This window comes from Buteo buteo, chromosome 22 (genome assembly GCF_964188355.1).
Source record: "Buteo buteo chromosome 22, bButBut1.hap1.1, whole genome shotgun sequence".
In the NCBI taxonomy this organism is placed as follows: domain Eukaryota; kingdom Metazoa; phylum Chordata; class Aves; order Accipitriformes; family Accipitridae; genus Buteo; species Buteo buteo.
This window is the reverse complement of record NC_134192.1, coordinates 25,077,197-25,095,423: the sequence shown is the minus strand read 5'-3', so window position 1 is coordinate 25,095,423 and position 18,227 is coordinate 25,077,197. Positions and strand designations below refer to the sequence as shown.

At 51.4% G+C, this 18,227-nt stretch overlaps 1 protein-coding gene across 3 annotated transcripts in view; it reads right to left on the bottom strand.

Annotated features, from left to right (window-relative positions):
* Nucleotides 1-102: 102 nt before the first annotated feature.
* The window catches only part of OPHN1 (oligophrenin 1), a 76,023-nt gene continuing 57,898 nt past the window's right edge, over nucleotides 103-18,227 (bottom strand). Inside the window, exons 19-25 of one of the 3 annotated variants that reach the window (XR_012653977.1) lie at nucleotides 16,082-16,229; nucleotides 14,476-14,787; nucleotides 11,815-11,980; nucleotides 10,235-10,285; nucleotides 9,371-9,421; nucleotides 1,285-8,984; nucleotides 103-537 (exon numbers count right to left, since the gene is read on the bottom strand). Coding sequence is in view for 2 of the 3 variants with exons in the window: in XM_075054092.1 (XP_074910193.1) it covers nucleotides 9,379-9,421; nucleotides 10,235-10,285; nucleotides 11,815-11,980; nucleotides 14,476-14,787; nucleotides 16,082-16,229 (720 nt within the window). In the remaining variant the exon portion in view is untranslated. Of the gene's footprint in view, nucleotides 8,985-9,370; nucleotides 9,422-10,234; nucleotides 10,286-11,814; nucleotides 11,981-14,475; nucleotides 14,788-16,081; nucleotides 16,230-18,227 lie in introns of all 3 variants that reach the window. The other 2 variants (XM_075054094.1, XM_075054092.1) reach the window with 2 other exon arrangements.

The following is an 18,227-nucleotide window of genomic DNA, read 5'->3' as shown; positions in this document are numbered from 1 at the left end:
GCACAGGGTCAAGATTTTATTCACTGCAAGACAAACCAAAGAGCTTGGAAAAAAAAAACAACCAAACCTCATCTGTCCACAAATAGCTAGCAATGTCTAGTGTATAATTGCACAGCAGCAGTACATGTACCGATACCCCGCAAGCTGAAAGCACAGTGTACTTAGCCGTACAAAAAGCCTTGCCCATGTGGAGTAGCATCATGTTTAGTCATCTGCAGAGAATCTGGTCCCATCCCTCCATTTGAGTCACAGTTAAAAATGTGTTATTTTCAAAATACACCCTTAATCAACAGAAAAATCCACTGCCGTTCACAGGCTGCGGTGCTATCTCAGATACCTGTCAACATGTTAGCCCCAGTGTCCCCCATCAGACTTTTACTTGGCCACCAACGTCCCCTGGGACACTGAGGAGCCGCAGGTCCAACACGTCATGGGGTGATGGACCCAATCTTTCACCTGGGTTTGCATCTCCTGATCTTACACCCGCCTCTGTCCTCTTAATGGGCTCCAGCCTTGTGTGGCTTGCACAGTATTTGCCTGCATGAGAACAGCAAGGAAATTAGTCTGAGTGTCTGCAGAGGATTGGTCTCTGCAGATTCCTGGCCCTAACCCTCCTGGCCCGGTTAGCCAATAGCCCCTGTCCCAGGCAGACTGCTGGGTGCCCTTTCTGGACCTTTGCAGTAACAAATGCAGCGGGACCTTTTCTGAAAGAGTCCGTCAGCCGAGCGAGTGGGGCTGCTCAGGGCACATGGGGTGCAGCAGGCTGTGCCTGGCAGGGGGCCCGTCTGCTGCAGGATGGGCTCGAACAGCAGAAACCAAGTGAGGAATCAATCTTGCTTGCTTTTTTTTTTTTTTTTTCTGAAAACATCTCATGCCAAGCAGCCCTAAAATGGCTCCGTGCTTTAAAGGAGTTTGCTTTAAAGATCCTTAGAACAGCCAGTGGGAAGTTTTTAAAACAGAAAAATTGTTCCATTTCCTAAAATGATACTGAGTTGCTTTTAAGACACCCTTCAACAGTGGTTGACCTCCTCAGGGGCCCTGGGAGCGCTGCACACACTGACAGCTGCACTGGCAACCATCTCCCTGCATGCCTTCAGCTGTATCAGGGCATGGGCTGCACTCACCCTCTAAGGCTGCACCAGAATGAGCGGGTGGAGGGAGATGCTCTGCACGCTGGATTATTTCAGGTGTGGATGGACCTCAGTCAGAGCACAGCCCAAACCCACCCCAACCGTGGGGACCCCCAGCGCCCTGCTTGGCCAGTGTCCCCTGTGGGACACCCACCTGCTGCCGAAGCCCCACGTCAGCGGGGGCTCCCCGCTCCTCCTGCAGCCGCGGTCACCGTCTCCTGTCCCTGATGGTCCAGGCAGCTCCTCCGTCACCTTCACCAAGGTGGGCTCAGCTCCGTGGCTGGATGAGCGATGTGGGTGCTGAGCTGTGCTGGTAGGCAGGCTGGTGGTGCCTCTGCATCGTATTAAGGGTTCAGAACCTGGCTGTCGAACTGTTCTGTGACTGACGATACCTAACAGCACTTATTTCTCCCAAAGAACAGAAACAGGACCAGGACCCACCAGAACACTAGCTTGCCATGGGTCTAAAACTGCCTATGGACTACTTAAAGCAATTGCAGACAATGGCCTGAGACCTCTGTTTATACAAACCCTGGGTTCTAAAGGACTCCAGCTGTAAGAAGCTGAGTGGGATGGTGTGCCTGAGATCATGCGGGGCCTGGTATTGAGCAAATTAATTAATTATTATAAAAGTCCTTTAAATGCAGTTTAGTTTCTCTAATTTGCATATCAAGTTTTTGCAACCCCCTCCAAGACAGACAAATTAAAACTCCAGGCTTCACCTGGAGCCCTCAGAGAGAGCTTGGCCACTGCTATCCCACTGACCCCCCTCCGGTACCCAGGTTGTGTTCAACAGTGGGGCAGAACCCTCCCTGAGGCCCTGGCGAAGGCGGCGATGGGCTCTTGCAGCTCGCTGCTCCTCTCGTGGCCAGGTCAGCAGTCTGCTCAGCCCAGCCCAAATCCCTGTGGGAGCACCATGAAGTGCTTTAAGATGCAGGTTTTAACAGGAGTGCAGCATTATGCTGTCCATGCCAAGCCTTTGGTACAGGGCGTTTGGGGTGTGGTTTTGGGTTTGGTTTTTTTTACTATGTGTGCACACACCAGCCTCACACAGAAATCATCCTTACTGTCAAGAAAAGCGTGGAGATGAACAACAAGGCTGGCAGCACATACCGTTGGCATGCATCGCTGAGCTGGGGCAAAGTCATCAGGTTCGCCCGCATAGCTGTCTCTGATGAGGAGATGCGTGACCTGCCCGGTCCAGCTGCAGCAGTCCCCAGGCTGGCTACTCCGGGGGGACACCCAGGCTCTGGCCCCCAGCCCTTCTTCTTTACCTGCCCTTTCTCTGACCGCCCCTGCAGCTCACCCCATCCCTGCCGAGGGAGCAGCTAGGAAGGGGCAGGGGCCCCTCGGGAGGTTCCCTTCTGTATCAGAAGTATGTGATGTGCTGGGCGAGGAGCACCCCACACGGAGAAGGCATTGCTGCTTCACTGGAGGGATGCTAGAGTCGCCAGCAACTCAGTTGTTCGATGACGGGGGTTGCCTGTTTCTCGCTACTGTTGATGTTCCCATCTCAGCACACTTGGCACCTCCTGCATCCTGCCCAACTTGAGCAAAGCGCAGCTGGGAGAGGCGCTGGGAGCTGCTCTGCCCTCCATGTGTGCTGGGCTCCGGCAGCTCGTCCAGCAGCCACAGACCTCAGCGCGGTCACGCCGACTCGTGTGCTCTTGACACGAGGAATGTCAGCCAACTCTGGCGTTTGCTCCTTGCCCAAAATTGCTGCTGCCTCCCACCGCCACCGGCAGGCAGACGCCAACGAGAGGGTGAGCAGGGACCTGCGTGCCCCGCGTCCCGTCCCCGCTGGAGCAGAGCGACCGCAGGGGCATGGCCTGGCAGCACCCAGGGAGGGACCAGGGCGTGCAGGACACAAAGGATGCAAAGAGCAAAGGATGCTGGACCTGCAGGAGGATGGAGGTCCTGGGGGGCGATGTGCTGAGGGGGGTGAAAGGGTGTTTCTCTAAGCCTCCATGGGAATAGCAACCTTTTATATATGATTTCAAGAATCTTCAGAACTTCTGCTTTTTAGGAGCTCTCACAGATCCTGACAGAGGCTGTGAAAGCACTTCTTCCATAAACTTCCAAAAATATAAGGAAAGTAAAGAAATAATTCAAAGCGCCTCCTGAATTTTTAAGTCCATGGCAGGATATTTTTTTTTTTTCTGGCCTGACTCTTGATTTATGGATGTATAGGCCAAGTAAAGCTGCTGACAGTTGCCAAGAAAATGTCTGCTGTAGAAAGCTGGTCCTAAATCAGAGCATTCAGCTGGTTAATTGTGCAGCGAGTTGGGCCAGAGAGAATTATGGAGTTTAAAACTAAGACTCTGATCTAGCAAGAAGTCCTGCGTGGGTGGATTCCTGTGCCTTTATGGATCTCTGTGCAGCACATAAATTTAAGATGTCAGTGCTCCACTAAGTACATTTCAATTCTAAACTTATCATATAGATATGTCTACTGAAGTGTGCCTTTAACCTCTCCAAATCCTTCCTCTGGGAATTTCTCTCTAAGGCCCAGTCTCGAGCTTTAAAACTTCTTGTTTTGATATCTTTTCTCTGTATAAAAAACTACAAGGTATTACTTATGCTGGAAAATATTTTCCTTGCTCAGATGAAATCAAAACATTTTCCTTAAGAAAGCAAACCACGCACCTGGGGGTTGGGACACCAGAATTGTTAGGATAGCACCTCAGTGCTCCTTCCAGTCTGTAATCATTCACTACAAGGGCTAATAGAAAAAGAAAAGTTTCTTTCACTGAAACACTGTTGTTTTGAAGGCATCCACCCCTGGAAAAATTACAGCCCCCAAAGGAAGCTACAGAGAAACAAAGAGCCAGGGAAAAAGAAAAAAAAAAACCAACCCTCAAGCTACTGCTTCGGCTTGTGCTACCTGGGCATCGTGACCCTGTGTCCGTCCCAGGCAGGGGATGCTCCCGGGCACAGGAGCAGGGTGGGACGTGCCCCCCAGCAGGCACCCGGCAGGGGATGCCACGCGTGGGGCTGTGCCCGCTGCCAGCCCCCTGAGGGGCAGCCGCCGCAAGACCTGGACAAAGCAGCTTGCCTGGTGATAGGAGGGCAGATGGGGGCCGCTCCCAAGTGCACGCACCCCCACACGCTTTATCCAGCCTTTCCCTGCATCCCACACCGCTCCCAGCACATGGCCCTGCCCTGGTCTCCTGGCTGCTGCAGCAGTGCCCGGTGACTGCAGTCCTGGTAAGCAGTTCCCATCTCACTATCACCATTTCCCTCCCCAGATTATTGCTGACAAACCTCCACCCTGTCCTTCAGTACCCCAGAGGTAACTCAGCAATAACAGCCCCAAATATTCCCAGGATGAAAAACAGGAGAAGGTTTCTAATCACGGAAGAAATGAGATTATGCAGTCTGTATTCTTGCTCAGGGGCTTAATCAAAACCTAGCTGTGGTTAAGATGGGATTAGGTTAATTTATAAAAGGACGCACAGAGGGTCATGCCGTTGCCTGTGCCAGTGGCAGGCAGGACCCACAGGGCTATGGAGCATCTCCAGGTGATGTCCCAGTGCCAGCCGGAGCCACCTGCCCACTCCTGCCCTCTCTGGCCCCTCTCCTGCCCCCGTGGCAGAGGGTGCAACCCACAGCCGAGCCGATGGCCCCCAGCTTGAGCACCCCCCTGCACGCTGAGCTCTCCAAATTACAGATTTGACCCGAGCCCTTGCGAGGGAGCAGTTTCAGCTCCTGAGCCCCGCAAGCACTCAGGCTGCAATGAGCTGCACGTTGGGCTGGAGGAGCTGAGGAAGGGTCTCAGCCAGGCTCCCTGGCCTGTCACGCGCTGTAGTATTTGATCGGGACTGTTGGCTTTTGCCAGTTTACGTTATTAGGATTAGTCTTTCCAGCTGAAGAGATGTGGAAAACCAAAAAGGGAGCAAAGGAAGCATTGCACGTTATGTGCCACAAGCCCCATGCATGAACTGTGCGATTCAGCCCACTGCTAACGGCAGAGCCCAGCTATGAAGAAATCAGCATTTCACTCACGCTCCCTGCCAGGAGAGTGATTTTCTTCTTTGGTAAGAGAAGAAAGGTCAAGACTGTCAAAATGCACAGAGCTGCAATAAATCCTGCTGTGGCAAAGGCGCTTCGGGGACTCCTTTTCCATTCCTGCTCCCTTATGGCGGATGGTGCAGGGGCTTATTGGGCACTGGGTATTCCTGGGGCTGGAAGAAAGACGCAGTGCTTTCGGGGTGCTGGGGGGGGGGCAGGCACCCCATGCCCAGCTGCCCCTCGGGGGAGCCATGGAGCGCTGGATGCCGCTGCTGGGGACCGCTCCTGCTGCTGTAAGCGGGGTCTCAGGCCCCGTGCAGCGATGCTGAACGGGGACCGGGAAGGCAGGACTGTGCTCGGCCAGGACGGTGCCCAGCCGAGCGCTTGCTCGGGGGCCTGGAGCCGGGGCAAGGCACAGACCTGCTCCGAGCCTGCAAACCTGGAGTGCATGCTGCAACGCTCAGCACCCTTGAACTAAGGCTAGGATGGTACAAAGTAATTGCAGCAAGGATGCTGAGAAGATATACGGCAACTAGAGGCCTGAAAAAGGGTGTAGATGAGAAAGCTCCCCATCGTTCAGCTGAAGACCCTGAGACACTAGAACTGAATTCATTCATCTCAAACCGCGGGAGGGGTTCCTCAGCTGCAGCCTTTTCCAGCCATATGTTATTAGGTTAAATAAAAAAATTTAAAAAGTATCACTCAACAAAGGAGTGAGTGGTGTATTTAGGAAATGTGGAAATCGGCTGCATCTCCTCTTGGGGCAGGGAAGCAAAGCATGCAGGCTGCCGAGCAGCAGGGACAGCTCGCCCACCCCACGCTTACCCCAGGAGCACCCTCCCTCTCCTGGTACCTCACACGCTGCTGCCAGCTCCTGTGTGGTCACCTCGGTCGGGCACTTCTCCATAAATTCAGGCTCAAAAGCAGGTTGCAAGACTCCCATTTAAGAGACAAAGCTGTTTTCTCCTGTGAGAGATCTTTTTGTTAAATAAAAGCAAGACGCCTGAAAAGCAAATGGTAGTGCACATCAACATCAGAGTTGAGAGGGATGGGAAAACAGATATGAGGAGGGGAAAAAGATGTTGGATAGATGGAAAGAAGCCAGTGCTGTGTCTGCAGTAATCATAAATAAGTAGAAAGGTGTTTATACTGACAGAGGTAGCTGAACAAGAACCAGGCAGCTGAAGTTAAAAATGAGAAAACATTTTAAAACCACATACTACCGAACATGCCTCTCTGTAACAGGCAGAACAAGGGGGTCCATGCTCAACCCACCCCTGTGCAAACCCACTGCCCCGAGCCACACTCGTGTGCCCTGGCCACGCGCAGGGAGGGTCGGCTGCATCGCCGGGGCGCCTGCGGTACCCGAGCAGTGGGATCTGCAGAGCAGAGGATGGCTGCAGCGTGGGCAACACTGGGGCATTGCTTAAAGAAGGAAAAAGCATACTTGGGACTCTTTTTTTTTTTTTTTTTTACTTCATGGAAACTTTATAAACACTTGAAGTAATCTACGCTTTTACATGACAAAATGGCTCTGATGGCTGATGTCTGCGGGCCCTGCCAGGCTGCACAGGGCAAATCCCGCATTCCCAGCTGTGTTGCTCCTGTGGCACTGGCAGCAGGGATTGTGCCCCACAGGCCTCCACCGGCACAGCTCAACCACCCTACCACCACTCCACCACTGGTCCCCAGCGTTCGGCTGCACACACAGAGGAGGAAAAACCAGCACACACACGTGAGAAATTGCTTTAAAAGGACACAATGAAATACATTTCTAGTAAGCTGCTTCCCTCCATTGTTTGCAATGTCAGACTTAAAACCAAACTCCCTCCGATTTCTTTCTTCCCGCAGACCCTAGCTCTGTCCTCTGGGACAGCCACCCCAAGAGGATGACAAAGCCACAAAAGGGCAGGCTCGGGCACCAGTGCCCATCCACAGCAGGAGAATGGGGCTCTGCGGCCAGGCTGCTGGAGAGGCTTCGCAGCCACCACAGCCATTCGGGGCTAGTCAGGGGACCTTGCTGGCTCACAGCTCCGTCTGACCTGCTCTCTCAGATACCTGATCAGAAAAACACAATGCGCTCTGTTTTGGTGCTGCTCACACCTCCTGGCCACTCACGAGAGGGTGCAGCAGAAAGGGCTCACTGTAGCTTTGAAAAGCCCTGAGATGCCAGTGTGTGTAATACAGTCTAGGCATTGATATCGCTTTTTTTTTTTCTTAAAGCCACTTTTATGTGCCATTGTTCAAAGCAGGAGTACAGGAGCGAGCAGCTGGGGCACCGCCAAAGCCCGAGGGAGCAGAAGCACCATTGACACAACACGTGTGTGTCCAGTGAACGCCAGAATTACATTCAGCAATAAAGCAGACAGGCGCTAGATGCACACACAAGGCAAGCATCAGCAGACAGCATGGGAAGGACCGAGGCAGCATCCCACCGGCAAACCTGCGCCAGGCAGGAGGCAAAGCGCACTCGAGAGGATGGAGCACCCGGGAAGCAGCTAATGGGATGTTTGGCCACTGGTTTGGGAATGCTCCCAGCACCCAAGGAAAATAATTCAAAACATGGAAGCCACCTTTGAGCAGGTGAGAGGAAGCAGGGAAGCCACTCATTGCCTATTTACAGGCAAACACTACAGCTCAGGAACTGAGCCCTGGTGTCAGCTGGAACGACAATAAGCCTCTACTGTTAACAGGGGTACTAGGGGTGGTCCTGGTTAGGAGAAACCTTCCAGACCAAAGGGCATCATCTACATGGCCGCTGCTGAGGAAAAGAGACTGGACATCTCTTGGATTGGAAATTAATGTAACAAGCAAACAAGAAACTGTGCGCCTCTCAGAAAAATGGGTTGACCCATACTCATCGAGTTTCAGTTCCTCGTCACCTCTGTGCTGGTCCACCAGAACAACCCTGGGACAGAGACTTCTTGGTGGGCCTGAGGGAAGCGGATCTGGTGGGACAGTGGCTCACACAGGAGGAGGAGGAGGAGGAGGAGGAGGAGGAACGCCTGCCGCTTCCTTCTCCCAGTGGTGCTCTCAGAGGCTGCTGACCCGACCGGTGCTGCCCAGAAAGCCGACCCACAGGCAGGGGCTCTGGCCCCACTCAGGCAAAGCCCCCTGGCACAGCCGCGTCTGCCGGTGTGGTTTTCCAGGACAGGGGCATGCTGATGCCAGGGAGAAGATGAAGAGATGTCCTGCAGAGCTAAGCATAATGGTCCCCCCAATTCCTGTCCTGCCTGCCTTAGCACAAGCAGCATTTCCAGTAACATACACTGCTCTTCTACACACTGAAAAACACACTATAGCTTACTGAGCAAGGAAAACATAACATAAAGGAAGGAGCTTCTCATGGCAAGGGGCAGCAACCCAAACTCCAGTCATTCTACCCTTGCATCCAAGCACGGGGAGTCAGCCCCTTGCGTTCTGACTCCAATGTCTGTCCAAGGTCACTCTTGCCAAGGCGCATTTACCAAGAAGTGAGCAGATAAATGGCCACTCCCAAACCCCGTGGTCCCTTCCACAGCTTGTCGGTGTTCACCCAGCCCTGCAAATGTTGCTGGTCACCTGAAAGGGCACACACGAGCATCCTTCACAGCCTGTGCAGAGAGGAGTGGTGGAAGGACTGGGAACAGTTCAACACATATGTGTGGGTAGTGTCTTCTCCCCATCGTTATCTCCCTCTCTTCTAATTTCTTGAGCCACTTACAACAGCGTGCTCTGAAATTATCGTCCGGTAAGATAGCTGCTCTCCAGGGGCACCAGAACTGGAAAAGTCTTAGCTGTGACACGTCCGTTTCACAAGCACAAAATCTCCTGGGTCTAGTTGGGCTGAGGTGCTTACAAAGTCTGGAAGAAGAAAACAAGCATGTTCTATGCAGCAGTATAAATCCGTCAGTGATGGCAAAACCACAACCAGAGCAAGCCCAGACCTCAGCATTGCCGCTTTCATAGTGCTCACGTTTACCCTGAGCGCTGCAGCGAGGAGGCTCAGGAAGGGCAGAGCAGGCTGATTTACTCTGCCCTGCCATACTACCACCCCAGCAAAGAGCACACCCCACCTCTAGTCATTATCTTTCCTCCTGCAAGGGTCTCCTACAGGAAGGACATTTCTCCTCATCTTTCTTTTGAGATTCCCATTGCCTCCACTGGACTCCCACCACCCCATGAATGCTGAGTTTATGTTACACATATGCTTTTGGTTTATTATTTCATTTATTGTCATAAACACGTACCTTTAGCCTCAGCTCTCATCACCTGGGATCCTGCCTTGTGGTGATGAAGAACTGTATATAAGGAAGTAGAAGAACACAGGAAAAAAATTAATGCAATAAGCACACTCAAACTCAGATCCACAAACCTAAACAGAGGGCTGGGTAACAGTCAGGTCAGGGATATATTTTTCGATATAAGAAGAGAACTCACTGTCAACACTAACAGACAACATTTATCACTTAGTGCAAACCTGCTCACACTTTTGGCAGAGGTTGGTGATCTTTAAAAGCAGGAAGAAGCTGAAGCTTCTATGAGCAGATATTATTACAAATGAAATCTGCTGCCACAAAGCATAATGCTTGCAATTGAAAGCCCTGCCATCCCAGCCTAGCCTGAAGGCTTCAGTGCCCAAGCTATCACTCCATCACACTGTACCTCTCTGTGGTGGAGCTATGCCTGCACATACATTGTGTGTAGGACCATCCACTTTCTGGTCTCACATCTCTGATCAGCTGCTGTGATCTAATCAGCCCTCCTCGTGTCTCCCACAATCCTACCTTTGCTCTTCGCAAGGGCTGAGAACTAAGTACAACGTGCACTATGCTGACTTAGATACACGCGTGATAAAAGGAATCCATAGATATGTTTATTACTTAGCATATTTACATATAACTTATCAAGTCTGTATCTGGAGTCACATTTTACACTTTGTGCTCTCTGTTTAGTTCCAGCATTTTAGCTGAGACCCATCTTCTGCCCATGAGTATGAAGGCAAGAAGGTCAGGCCTGGGGCTTCCTGAGTTGACTTGCTCTGCCTCAGAGGGAGCACCCTATGCAGCAGGGCAGCTTTTATTAACATGCCAACTTCCCAGTGCCAGGCTTACTTGCTTGTTCTTCGGGAAGCTGTCTCAAAGAACTTTGTCCTAGAGGCCACCCTGCAAAGAGAACAAGACAGGTTACTCCAGTTATCCGATAAGGCAATTTGCTAATGAGATCTCATCTGTGCCAGGAAAAAGAGCAGTAGCATTAGCAGATGCTGAAGGCAATCACCTTCTAATGACGTCTTTTCTACCGAGGCAGCAGCCGCGCTCCTCATGCTGCCAGCTCCATTCCCCTCTGCCTTCACACCGCCCTAGCCAGGCAGCCCTTAATCACTTTTCGCCACACTGCTTATTTCCACACTCTTGCTTATAATCCTACATACTGGTTTATAAACCTGCATCCATCACTTTTTAGGGCCTCTCCTTCAGTTTTTATGTGCTTCGTATTTAGCTTCCAAATGTCCTCATAGAACAGAAAAGTTCTAACAAGCGATTTAGGAGAGCAAAGGCAAGGCCCGTTCCTGCCCTTCAGGCGTGGAGCTGAACCCCACAGCACCTTTGCTAGACTAAGGAATGAACATGCAGGACTTGGATCAGCTGCACAGCGCGGCTTTACTGGGGGGTCTCTGCAGAGAGCAGGGGCCAGCACAGCACGAACTCGGGAGCTCTCCCACGGCAGGCACTTCCCCCAGGACCGCTGCCGGAGATCGTCACTCACGGGCTGCGTGGCTTCCACGGCACAGAGGCACTTCAGTTCACGACAAATGCTTTTGCACCTCGTGTCACCACGGGCAGAGTGAGGCCCCGGGGGGTGGCCCCCACACACCCCAGGGCTGCAGCGTGGTGGCAGAGCGTGAGGTGAGGGGTATTAGTGCAGAGTTGGGGTGCTGCCCCGCTCCGATGGCAGGGGAACGGAACGCACATCTTTGCTGGATGTGCAGCAGCAGCAAGCTCCGCGGCAGCACCCAGGCTACAGCCTTCCCACCGACCGGTCCTGGCTGCTGGGCTGAGATCCCTGTATTTAGTCACCCTTTTTTCTTTTCTTTAATTCCCATTGAAGCCAGCAGGGTTTCTGTCTCATTAAAATCTGAAAGAAACCTGACGCTGAAACTGAACTCCATCCAATTTCCTTAAGAGAGATCCAAGCTGGATCTTGTCCTTCCCCAGGAAGTGTCTCATTTGAGAGGCTTGCTCAGAGCCAGGCAGGGAGGGGCTCTCCAACTTCACTGACAGGAGAAATAGCAGAGAAAGTGATGGGACAAGGCTTAGCCCCAGGGCTGTGCTTGAGAAGGTTCAGCGCTTTGTTTTTCCTGTGCGTGTTTGCCTTTGCTATGGCCACACTGCTCTCCCAGGCCGTGCCCTCTGCACAGCTTTTCAACGTGATGTTCAAACCCACGCTTGCACTGGTGTCAAAGGGGATGTCCACAGGCTCCAGCCATTGTATGCCACCAGCGCTGGAAACCAACGTGGTATTTCTCTTCCTCCTCCTCCAAAATTCCCAGTAGGTGACACCAGCTCCTACTCCCACGACCCAGGCTGACCTTGTCCCCCCACACCTCCCCAAGCCCCTGGGTGCTGACAGCTCCCTCGGGCTGAGCTGCCCACCCCAGGTACCGCACGCTCACCGACGGCTGCTGACTTACACAGATGAAGGCATCTCTTCTGCTGTTCCTGCTATCAGATCTGGCCTCTGCTCCAGCCTTGGAGGGACAGGAGTGCGGCACGGTGGGTCCGGAGGTCTCACAGGGGGACGTGTTATCACAGGTTTATCACCATGGGATCGTGCCTTAGGGACACCGTCGCACTCGCCTGCAAGGTTGAAGATTACAAACACTGAGTACGAAGCTTGGGTAGAGGGCTAGATATTTATGAAGAGGTATTAAACAAGTTAGTGGGCTTAGTTCTGTCTGTCTGCTGCAACATCCTCTCTCTGACAGTGGCCAATAGCCAGACTTTAGGGAAAGAGTCCCAGGAAAAGGCAGTTCCCATTCTGCCTGCCCCAGCATAGCCTTCCTGGCACTAGAAAGAGGGGCTGATGCTGGACCCTGTGATGAAAAACTTGATATAGTTGCTGATTGCAAAGACGATATTGCCTGGGAACAAGTTTTCTTAAACAAAACCTGTGCAGTGCTGCTCTTCAAAAGCTAGAAGAATAACACAAATTGGTGATCCCTGAAGTCCAGGGCTGCTGCTTCTCTGAGTTTTTGTCTTGGACAGTGGCATGACCTGTCCTCTCCCCCAGCTTTCCGCTCTGCTCACAGGAGTTTCTGCCTTGGCTGCTTTTCTTTCCCAAGATCCAGCCAGCCTTGTTATTCACTTAACCCTTGAACACTTTCAAGGGTTAAGCGAGTAAGGAATAAGTGTCAGACTTTACCTGACGCCCCTGGTAACCCCACACCTTCCCCCTAGTGCGCATTTCTGCAGGACAGCAATCCTTTTGATCTTCTCCTCTGGCCATTTATATGGCACAAAACCATCTCAAGGGCTGGGTTCCTGCCCTTCCAATTTAGGTATTTCCACTGCTAGAGAGTCCTGTTTCTGATTAGAAATGAGTCAATGATGTTTTTCTATTTGGTAAGACAACTAATTGCTGCAACTACTTAACCAAGGCTTTGTCAACCCCTTAGTTACTGAACCTTATCATACCCTGGTGTGCTAGCTCAAACACCAGTCCTTAAGCAACTCTCTTCCATACTTGGCATTTGTAAATTCTGATCCTAATTTTCTCCTTGGTAAGCTGTACAACTTGAATTTCTCAGTAAAAGGCCTGTTTCCTAATCCTTCAGCCTACACTTCTTGGTTTCTCTGGTTTTTCAAAATTACCCCCAAACTGTGCACATTAAAAGCTCAATACAGCATTCTAGCACTGATTTGCACGTATCAACACAGCTACTTCAGTGTTCTTCTACCTATACGTTCAAGGATCAACACAGCCAGTTTTATTACGCTGTGGCTCCAGGACATGCTGTCAGCACACTATGTATGATAATGCAAAACCACAAAACTTTGAAGCACTAAATGCAGTTGATGTATAAGCCGACTTTAAAGCTATCTTACTCTTCCAAAAGCAGATTTCCACCTACCATTTTTGTGACAAATGTAAATTAAGGCAGTAGTGTCAGTCAGATGAATTTAATGTTTGTGTTACCCAGCTGGGCCTTTCTTCTTTCTCTCTGTTGCACATGGGGGTCATTTGTCAAGAACACAGCCTGGTTTTTATTTTCTAATTACAGGACTGTGAAACTGTCAGGCTATGACAGCATCTGAAAAGCACTGGAAAGTGCACAGGAAAAGCTGGCAAATTGCAGAAAGCAATACATCTTTTATTATGGCCATTGTCCTGAGTATTTTATAAAACTCAGCACCAAATACCCACAATTACAGCAAAGTGTACTGTCCTGCAAATGGCTCCCTGGTGTTGCAGGGGAGAATGTCTACAGACACACAGATCCACAAACGCCTACATGCCTTCCTCCACTGAAACAGACAATGCCAGCTCAAATCTGGCCCCAAACTAATTATTTCTACCTGTAATAAATTTCTGTATAAACCTTATTAGAATACAAATAACAATCATTATTTATATTTAACACCAAAGGATGAACTGTTGACATAAACGTTCCCAGTAAAGACTCAGTAAGCCAGAAGCTGTGTCACAGGGAGCCTGACAGATAAACCCATCAGAAATTAAAATCTGGAAGTGACTTTTGCCATTTCTCTTGTCTCTGCTGAGGAGAGCGCTGACTATCCAGAGTGCTTACAGCTGGTTAGACCAGGTACAAATTGCTTCGAGTTTAATGGCCTTTATATCGCTACTCAAACCTAAATTTTACAAGTCCACTGAGCTAGGTTCAGCTCAGCACAAGCAGAGGCTCAGCTACTGCACGGAAAGCCTGCTTCATCTGACACCGGTGGCACCTGCCTGGCTCAGCAAGGAGGGGCAGCACTGGCACCAGGCTCTGCAGGCTGCTCCGAAACCCCGCAGAGCAGCCGCAACCCCAGTAAGCAACAGACCAAAAGTACCCACTGTCTGAAATAAACCAGGACAACTCAGGAGGCCAAGGCCTGATCAAACCCTTGCACCCGGACCTCAAGCTGTTCTGGTCTCCCAACCCCTCTTGCTGAGCTACACCAAGAGGACTCGAGGCAAGAAGCCCACCACCCGCTCCGGCTGTCCCGGCGCACGACGCGCAGCCGGGAGGGCTGGCTCAAGCACCTTGAGCTTCCCCTGGGAGATCAGCATTCCTTCTGCCTTGCTTCGGCCGGGACCCCGGCGCGAGCCACGGCTCCGGACGCACACTCACCCTCTCTGCCGTAGATCCCTGGCCGGGGAGCCGGTCTCCTGGCCTGGAGCGTGGAGGTCCTCAGGGCAGGGCTGGCCACCACCCCGTTGGCAGCCTTGCCGGCCGGCTTCACTCCTCCGTCCTGCAGCCTGGCCACCATCTTCCCCACCTCTGCCTCGGCACGGGGGTCGGGCCGGCCCTCAGCAGGGGGACGCCCCGGCTCGTCCCCCCCTGGCCGGGGCGCGGGCAGGCGGCTGCGGTGCAGCGGCTTGGGGGCTTCCGTGCCGACACCGCCGCTGCCGCTGCCGTTGGGGGTCTGGCTGTGCCGGTCTGCTGCGGAGCCAAGGGGACAGACAGCCATCAGGTTAGGAAGCAGCGCGGAGGCGCGGTGGTCTCTGCCCCGCGGCAGTGCAGAGCTCTCCCCCAGCGCTGTGCGGCTCCTGCGGTACCAAGGGACAAACATGCTTGCAGCGGGGGATCGACAGACCCTCACCCTGAGCAAAACACAAACAGTGAGCGGCTCAGGCAAATGCTGAGGAATAAAGAAAACTGAAGCAACACTGAATATCACAGAATATACTCACGGGTTTCTTTTAAATTTCCAGTACTCTTGCTCAGGAGAAGTTGTGTACCATGCTTTTACGTCCCTCCAAAAATCATTCATCTCATCCCTCTTGCCATGCTAGAGACCCAGGCACGTGATGCAGAAGCACGGCTATGAAACTGATTGCACCCTGCAGCCTTGGTGCAGCCAAACGCTAATGCTTCTGCTCCCAGTTTGGAGAAACATTTAAATACAAGGCCATCTCCAGCTACATGAGCAGTCTTGTGATTTTAAAAAGCAATTTGAATCGATCATGTTTTGCCAGTGCCAAAAAGCACACTTGTAGTATTAAGCCTAAACATCATCAAAGCTCTGAAAACTGTACCAGAGAAAGAGACTTTTCATCTCTCTGGTGACAGCTTGCAATGACAATTACAGCAAATCGGGTGCAAAGAGCAACATGACCTTAAATTGACATGCCTTTCAACATGATAGTAAGGGCCTTACCATTTCCTTACAATCAAATGAATTTAGCAGCAGAGCTGTACTTGGTCTAGAAAATACTATCATTGGGTCCTGAGAAAGTGCTTCACTGTTCTTGCTCTGGATGTAAAATCACCAGCAGCTGAGCCAGCCCTGCAGACCCTCTTGGGACTGATACGCTCTGGTGGGACAAGACTCCAGCAGCACACAGCCACCCCCAGCCTGGGCACACTCGCTCCCATCCTACCAACTCTCCTCCTCGGCTGTGCCTCCAGCACTTCACATTTTTGCCTCTGAAGCTGCAAAACCTTTCCACTGGGCTTCTCATATGCAAGAACAAGTCTTAGTTTAAGTAACGGAGAATGCTACAAGTAACAGAAAAAAGAAATCCCCACGGAGTTTGAGTTGTGAGGTGATGCAGCCTATGTGTGAGTATTTTTTTCCTTTCCTTTCTCACTGAACAACAGATCTCGCTGTCTGCTGTGTTCATGGCCTGGGAAGTGCAGTCCTGCTATTGTTATCTCCATTGCTCCTGGAAAGTGTTACAAGAAACAGGAGTGGGGAGAGGCAGGTAAGGCATCAATGAACAGCCGGACTGACCTCCACTTTCTTCCACAGAAGCACCGAAGAAGACGGGTCTTTCCCTCAGAGGACGTTTGGAAATGGTGATGGGTTTGTGTCGCCGGGCAGCCACCCTGGGAGGAGGCACTGGGGGGGCAGTGGTGTCTTCTGGAGGGCCGGAGTAGATCTGTAAAGACAGACACGTTTAGATGACTCTTCCATCCCACCAGGTTGAATGACATCCCTAGAGGCTCGCCTCGTTAACCTGGTGTCATTAAAAGGCACCTCGCAGCAGAGTAGGGAGTTCAGAGGTTGAGCCATGCCAGGAGCACAGACCCAGCTCCTGCATGGCAAGCGGCCGCCCGCTGCCTTTGCCAAGGGCTGCCCTGCTCCTCTCTGCTCTCCATCAGGCACGAACCCATCTGTGGCCCGAGTCACCTCTGACTGACCCAGGAGGGCTGGAAAAGCCAGGGCTGCTCCAAACCACTCCGACCAGCCACGGCCCATGAGAGCCTCGCAGCCGTTTGCTCCAGCCCTGTGAGCCCAGCTCCTAACCAGCGTTTCCAGAGAGGGACAGATGGTGCGCACCAGCCCCTCTCAAGGGTCGGTAGCACTTGGGAAAGCCCGGGCTGCCAGGGCTAGAGAGGGGCTGGAGCAGGGCTGATGCTTTAGTTATGGGTCTACAGACGCATCCCGCCGTGGTCTTTCCTACGGACAGATTGCCTGCTTTGCACCTTGCACACCCACTGCAGCAACTGCAGTGCTAAACTAATTAACACAGCAAAATCACAAATACAGACAAAATGTGTAGAAACAAATTATCCTGGAGCAGATTAAGGAAGTTTTGAAGCTGACAGTTTCTGAGAAACATCAAGTTTTCCACACCAGCGAGGTGATACAATCTACAGAAAGCACCCAAACAAACCACCACATTGTTTTAGATTTAACGCTAAAAAACCCTTCAGCTCTTGGCTTACAAGGAAGTATGTGGCTCTGTGAAATTATCTTGGATGAAATACTGGCATAAAAACAAAGCTGCTAAGGAGTTTTATCTCCTTTCCTCCCTGGTCATATGGCACCTAACTGGTTGGGTTTAATGTAGAGGTTCTTACTTATGTCAGTGCTTTTTTTAAAAGCTGAAAAAGCATTAAGCTTCTGGGCAGTCTCTTGAAGATCTGAAACACCACATTAAGGACCAAACCCACTGCTTTTGTGTTTTTCGCACAGATATTAATTGAATTTATATCAGGCTTTAAAGAGTGAGTTACAGCAGATGGGGTAGCACAAGTTGCCGAGACTCGAGGCTGCACTGCCCGTCCTGGTCCCTTCCTGGCTGTCAGCAGGAGACGGCTCAAGTCCAGAGGACAAGAGCTGGTGCCAGACTCACCGATGAGGAGGGTCTCCGCTCCGTCAGTGCACGCTTTGTTATGGAAGAACAATTTTATTGTGTTACCCAGAAAAATTTTAAAATTAAGAAATTTAACATTCTGATTTGATTAAGTACGCCGTTTTCGTAATTCAAACCAAAAGCATATTCCTTCTTCTCCCAGCCAAAGAGCAGTTCTGGGAAATCAAGAAGGGGGATGAGAGAGAAAAACATGCCCCCACTTTAACCGTCTTGATCCCAAAGACTAGGTAGCATGTACCACGGTGAGGGTGGGCACTGGCAGCTGGGCTCCCCACACCTCCCTTACCTGGGGAGCGCAGGGGCAAGGTTGGACCTGAGCTGCACCCAACCTAGTCTGCCCAGGCTTTCACTCAGCAGGCTCAGTATAAATACCATGCGCTGGTACTCCAGCTTTGTTCCTGACTTAGTCTGCCCTACTCTGCACAAAGAGGGGAGGAACAACACATTCAGGGCAAAGACCCAGACCAGCTCCAAACCCCAATCTGGTCATTGCAGCTCCTTTTCTCTCCCAGTTCGGTGACATGGCATGGCTGCTGATGCTTAATGCCAACAGGGGCTCTGCCCTTTGCAGGGGCAGTACATTTTTCCCACTCCAGAATACAAGGTCCAGTGAGTCCCCTTACCTGGATTCAGAGGAATCTGCTATGACATTAACAGCCTGTGATATAAAAGCAGCAGCTTATGTATTATTAAAATAGCAAAGGATTAACAGCAGCAGGGCAATTGTTTGGAAATATCAATCTCAATCCTACATATTGACAAGAATCCAATATTATT